At 36.5% G+C, this 6,825-nt stretch overlaps 1 protein-coding gene across 1 annotated transcript in view; it reads left to right on the top strand.

The window, feature by feature from the left end:
• wnt2 (wingless-type MMTV integration site family member 2) overlaps positions 1-5,749 on the top strand; it is an 8,157-nt gene extending 2,408 nt beyond the window's left edge. The window contains exons 3-5 of the mRNA XM_016450388.1: positions 307-584; positions 728-992; positions 5,346-5,749. Of these exons, the coding sequence (XP_016305874.1) occupies positions 307-584; positions 728-992; positions 5,346-5,551 (749 nt within the window). The 3' untranslated portion in view covers positions 5,552-5,749. The remainder of the gene's footprint in view (positions 1-306; positions 585-727; positions 993-5,345) is intronic.
• Positions 5,750-6,825: the final 1,076 nt, after the last annotated feature.

Below are 6,825 nucleotides of genomic sequence, written 5' to 3' on the forward strand. Positions count from 1 at the left end.
TATATATATATATATATATATATATATATATATATACATATGCATATATACGTATTTAAATTATATATATACTGTATATACACACAGACACACACACACAAATGTTTTTATAATATGTAAATTTATGATTTTATATAAAATCATTATATAAACTTATTATATAAAATCATATATGATTTAAATGCATTTTAAAATATAATAAATGTATGTAAAGTATTATTAATAATGTATGTATGTATGTATATATATAAAGTTTAAATAAAAAATTTCTTAACTAAATAAACCCTATTCCTACTTTTTTCTCAGGCAGTCGCGAGGCCGCCTTTGTCTATGCCATCTCCTCAGCAGGTATGGTCTACACTTTGACCAGTGCGTGCAGTCAGGGTGAACTAGAAAACTGCTCTTGCGACCCTGGAAAAAAGGGCTCATCTCGCGATGCCAAGGGAGCTTTCGACTGGGGTGGGTGCAGCGATCATGTTGACCATGCAATCAAGTTCACTCAGGTCTTCATAGACGCCAAGGAGAGGAAGGAGAGAGATGCACGGGCGCTCATGAACTTGCACAACAACTGTGCAGGGAGAAAGGTAACAACACAAACAGCTGTTGAGACACATCTTGAGAAATTAAATCTTGACAAATAATAATCCATGACCGTTGCATGGCTCACGCATTCAGCGAGACTAGTCAGAGGTTTACTCTAGCCACTGTCTCCTTTTTTGATTCACAGGCGGTGAAGCGCTTCATGAACCTTGAGTGTAAGTGTCATGGTGTCAGTGGCTCATGCAATGTACGTACCTGCTGGTTAGCCATGGCAGACTTCAGGCAGACCGGTGACTATCTCCGTAAAAAGTACAACAATGCCATTGAGGTGGTGATGAACCAGTATGGAACAGGCTTCACCAGTGCCTACAGGATGTTTAAGAGGCCTACGAAAAATGACCTTGTCTACTTTGAAGACTCGCCTGACTACTGTATATGGGACCATGAGTCTGGTAAGTGTGCTGAGGGAAACCTTAACCTTAAAAGGGTAATTCACCCAAAATGTATGGCTTTCTAGATATTTTGAAAAATGTTTTTTTTGTCTATAAATGTGGTCCAAAACAAGACTGGTAAGTGTGCTGAGGGAAACCTTAAAGGAATAGTTCACCTAAAAAGGAAAATTCTGTCATCATTTACTCACCCTCATGTTGTTCCAAACCTGTATGAGTCTCTTTTTTATGTTGAACACAAAAGAAGATATTTTGAAGAACCAAACAGCTGATGGTCCCCATTGACTTCCATAGTAGGGAAAGAAATACTATGGAAATGAATGGGGGCCAACAACTGTTTGATTACCAGCATTCTTCAAAATAGCATCTTTTATGTTCAACATAAGAAAGAAACTCATATAGGTTTGGAACGACATGAGGGTGAGTAAATGATGACAAAATGTTCATCTTTGGGTGAACTATCCCTTTAAGCTTAAAAAGGCAATTCACCCTAAAAAATACAAACATTTTAAAGAATGTTTCAATTGTATTTTTAATATGTGGCCCAAAACAACACTGAAGCCCATTGACTTTTCAAATATTGCCTTTTTGTGCTCTGCATCAGAAAGAAAGTCATACAGGTACGAGTAAATGATAACAGAGTTATCATTTTTAGGTGAACTATCCCTTTATTTGCATTACCTCAAGAGGTGAATTAAGTTGATGAATCAAAGCTATAGTACTCCATCATGTTTCATAACCCACTGTTTGTGTTTCCACCCTGCAAGACTCCCACACTCTGCTCAAAATCAGCAGGCATTAGTCTTTGCCCCCAAACACAGTTGTAATCAGAGGACGTGAGCTATTTAGCTGGTTATTACATACACAATAGTCATAACCCAATCCTGTAACCTGAATGCCAGTAAAGATTCCCTCCCTAAGGCAGAGGTTTATCTCTTTTTACCTTTCTGTGTGTGTGTGTATGTACTGAATAACACCAGGTGTACCTATGTGTGAAGCAGTAAAGGAGGGGGGTGCCTGTCAGACTGCAGATGATCCCTGCTATCAGGTGACGCTGTGTTTAGACACATTACCACAGTTTTGTGGGCAGAACGGGAGCTGAAATTTAATCCCTATGCGCAAATGCTATAAATCACTGCCTTCCACGGCGGCACCTCTATATTTTCTGCCTAAAACTGGCAGGAATATTTAGAGAGGTAGGTCATGTCTCTTTTAAGTGCCCCGAGTTGTACGTCGAACCCACTTTAGGTATTTATTATTTATTGTACAGTATGTCAATATAATATGAGCATGTAAATTTAGAATGATCTTACAAGCTAAAGGGCTAGTTCATCCAAAAATGAAAATTGTCATGTCATTCCAAAACCTATTTGATTTTTTTCTTCTGCAGAAAACAAAAAAGACACAAAAAAACGGTTTTTGTCCATACTATGGATGTCAATGGGGTCCAAAACAACACTGGGACTCACTGACTTTCATTATATGGGCAAAATGGCTAATTACAAAAAACATACAACAAAAGTTTTTGTTCATGCAATGAACGTTAAGCCAAAACAACACTGGACCTTATTGGACCATATTGATTTCATTAAATCGACAAAAAGCACTGAGCCTGCATCTGAAATCACATACTCTCCGAGTGGGTACTTCCTTTGAACAAGCGATTACTTTGCAACCATTAAAAAAGTATGTTCTATATAGTATGAATTGAATTCAGACACACTGCATATTTTGTGTTTTCATTGTCAAGTAACCTACCAGCTTTATGCGTTTTGCTTCACTGCCATTCACAAATCCTCTCGCGTGGCCTCATGGGATAGTAAAGTGTCCATCAGATGTGCACTTCAGAATCTTGCCAGAAGTAATTAGTCATCTAGGTATTTCATGAATACTGTAAGTTTGGAAATACTACTCGTTTCACAAACTGTTTTTCGTCTTGATATGTATGAGGAAGTAAGCGATTTCGGATGCAGCCTGATATCTTCTCAGAAGAAAGTCATACAGTTTTGAAGTGACATGACTGAATTTTCATTTTTGCTTTAACAATTCCTTTACACTCGTGTTTAATAATGGTGATGTTTTTAAATCTGGTCTATTTTTTCTCATCAGCTCTGAAGGAATGTTTAAAAAAACCCGAGACCACTGTATTTTATTGCTGACCTCTGTAGTGTGGTGGTTTGTGAGAAACTCTCTTGGCCGGGCAGTCTGTTTGATGTCAGTTTTAGGAGACATAGACTATACCTCCACTGCATAAGTGTGAAATCAATTACTAGCTCTCACCATGGTCACACATGTTAAACTCATCTCTTGGCACCCCCTCATCTTAATTCAATGAGCAGATGCATGCTCAGGTAAAGGCTGCCCATGATATAAATGTTATGAACCCAGCATACCAGCCTGATGAACTGCTGTGGGGAGGAGTGGCTGTGTCATGCCCAGACACATGCCTGCCTACTCGCAATTGAGCTCAGTAGACCAGCGGTGACATACCACTGCTGGCTCTACTGGTAGACTGAAGTGTTTTGCAGTTCTGGCCTTCTGTAAGACTGTTCTCACTTTAAAATCTTACATTAAACCATCTTAAAATTGGTTAAACCACAAGAAATAAACATGGTTGTTTGTATAGTGCTGAGTGTTGATTGGCATTGAAGGGATCTTTATAAAGAAAGGCTGCAGATTGTCACTCGGCGGGAGCATGAAAGCAAGGGTTTATACAAGGTCTTTAGCAATTTCTGTATCAGCAACAATCAGCGACGCATCAGCCTCATAGAGGGCGGGGTTGTCGAGATTAGAGCCGTTGAAATGAGTACGTGATGAAGACCCAGAGCAATTCTTGATAGCTTCTATCATCAGTCCCTCATCTGACCAAGGACCAAGCGGTCATCCTTTTACATGGTGCCGACAAACCCAGCCTCTTCAAGACAGCGCTGTCTGGACACTATCAGACATCTGCCAGGCACTACACATGACTATTCAGTCGAGGTCTGCTTGCTTCAGGAATTTTTAAAATATTCACTACATTCATAGATTTCAGCAGTACAACGTATAACTATTTTTGCACAATAACAATTTTTACCTGCCCTGCTTATATTTTTACTGGCCTTATTACAAGTGAATTATACATTTCTGTTTGCGGCATTTAATTTTTATTTATTTATTTTTTTTCAGAAAAAATGGAACAGATAAGATTATTTTTAAATTATTTATTTTATATATAGATGGATAGATAGATAGATAGATAGATAGATAGATAGATATATAGCTAGATAGCAAAATTTTATATCAAAATAAACCTAAAATAGCTTTTTGAATTCAGTTAATCAATTCAATTTAATGAAATATAAAATACAAAATAATATTACATTAATAATAAGTATTGGTAAAACAATTTCAATGTATACATCAAATTCCATTTAATAAAATGGAAAATATAAATGTGATAAAATATTTCAAAGATTTAATATTTATATTTATTTTATTTTTTCAGAAAAAATAATGGAACAAATAAGATTATTTTTAAATTATTTATTTTATAGATAGATGGATGGATGGATGGATAGATAGATTATAGAATAGAATAGAATAATATTACATTAATAATAAGTATTTTTAAAACAATTTCAATGTATACATCAAATTCCATTATAATTTATTTTTTATACATGCGTATTAATTATATAAAATGTTACACAAAATTGTGTACATAATCTTCGTATGTTTTTTTCTGAAAGCACAGGTCTGAATATGCTACACAATTTTGCTTTTCAAGTAAATGTATCTTGTTTTCATATTTTGAGTGAAAATGGGACAAAAATACTGAAAATATTCAAACTAAATTATTATTATTTTTTTTTTTTTGCAGTGTGTGTAAAGACTGGGAGAAAAACAGTGTTGCACTTGACTGGTGCGATTTTTTAAAAACCTTTTTCCTTCATGATTTTATTTTGTTTTGTTTTGGTCTGTACAACAAGTGTTGTTACTTTACAAATTAACACTTCAAAAAGCTGGAAATTATACAGCTATAATGTAACTGTAAACTCATAAAAACTTGCTGGAAAACGATTGACATGCAATGCAAAATATTGCTAATTGTTTTGTAGTTTTCAACACATTTTTACTGATGCTTTTGAGATTATTGCACGTCATTTTTGCAATTTCAACCAAACCTCCTCATGTTGTCTAGCCAAATGGCATACGTTGTCCTTTAGGTTACTTTAGGTCATTTAGTGTATTTCATCAGTGCCCAGGGGCATAAAAACAGTGAGGATCTATACCTTGAACATTTTTGATATAGCCGTTCATGTTTTATCTCACTAAATCCTGTGATGTCTCATTTAGATTTTTGCTTTATTGCAGGTTCTGTGGGCACAGGTGGGCGAGTGTGCAACCGTACGTCCCGTGGGGCTGACAGCTGTGAGGTCATGTGTTGTGGGCGGGGCTATGACACATCACGCGTGAGCCGCACCACCAAGTGTGAGTGCAAGTTCCACTGGTGTTGTGCTGTTCACTGCAGGGACTGCCAAGAGGAGGTAGATGTGCATACCTGCAAAACCCAGTCATGACCTCACCACTCCTGCACTTCAGTTACCTTCCAGAGTAAAGATCCCATCTCAAACCTTTGACATTGTACAGTGCTTTTCTCTTGCAAATGAGATCAAACACAAATGACCAGCAAATTAAAACCTATGCAGATTTGTTGTATCACAACTTTTTGAAGTCTTGAGTAGTTTTACCATCTTTACTTACTGTTTTTCCCCCATCATAACACACATATTTATTACAGCTTTGGAACATAAGAATGTTTATCTTTAATGTATTTCATATTTTGAACTGTAAATACAAACTCTATGTAAATTAAAATAAAACGTGTTATGTCGAATAGTTGTCTGTAGAAGTTTGTTGTCCTGTTTTGCAGTAAAGATCAGATGCTAACTGTTATTTTTTAAATGTCTGTGGTACAAACAATTAATGACTAGACTGAGTAAATAATTATTTTGTAAAACACTTTTTGTGTCTGAAGGATATTCAGAAAGGCAAGTAAAGCTTTTCCTTTATGATTTATTCCTTAGTGTCTCCAAATAAGACCCAGATTATATTAGACATATTATTATTATTGTGCAATATTTGTACAGGTGGAAGTGAATCAAACAATGAACCATGAAAATAAATGAAAACAAGGAAATAGGACCAACAGAAAACGCAGAAAAAAAGGCTCAGTGCTGACACCCTCAGGACATTTCAAATACCTGGTCTCTCCCTAACCTAAAATTATTAACATACAAGAAAATGATAAACATAAAACTCTCTTAATCTGTAAAGACCATTGTAAATACCCTTTTCCCCCTCAAACTTTAACAATCCATTGCTTGAAACTTCAAAAGAAAATGATAATGTATTCTGCCCCAACAATGTCCAAAGGATATTGTTTCAAGACACGAATGGTTAGAGAGTGGGACTCGTAACCCAAAGGTTGCGGGTTCGAGTCTCGTACCGGCAGGGATTGTAGGTGGGGGGAGTGAATGTACAGCGCTCTCTCCCACCTTCAATACCATGACTGAGGTGCCCTTGAGCAAGGCACCGAACCCCCAACTGCTCCCCGGGTGCCGCAGCAAAAAATGGCTGCCCACTGCTCCGGGTGTGTGTTCATGGTGTGTGTGTGTTCACTGCTGTGTGTGTGCACTTTGGATGGGATAAATGCAGAGCACTAATTCCTAGTATAGGTCACCATCTTGGCCACATGTCACTTCACTTATTACATTGTATACTGTTGCATTTAAAATGTTGTCTAATTATGTAATATATTTGCATAAATATTTACGTAATAACCATTTGTTAT

The sequence above is a fragment of the Sinocyclocheilus anshuiensis genome, unplaced genomic scaffold (genome assembly GCF_001515605.1).
Source record: "Sinocyclocheilus anshuiensis isolate Anshui unplaced genomic scaffold, SAMN03320099.WGS_v1.1 scaffold3136, whole genome shotgun sequence".
NCBI lineage: Eukaryota > Metazoa > Chordata > Actinopteri > Cypriniformes > Cyprinidae > Sinocyclocheilus > Sinocyclocheilus anshuiensis.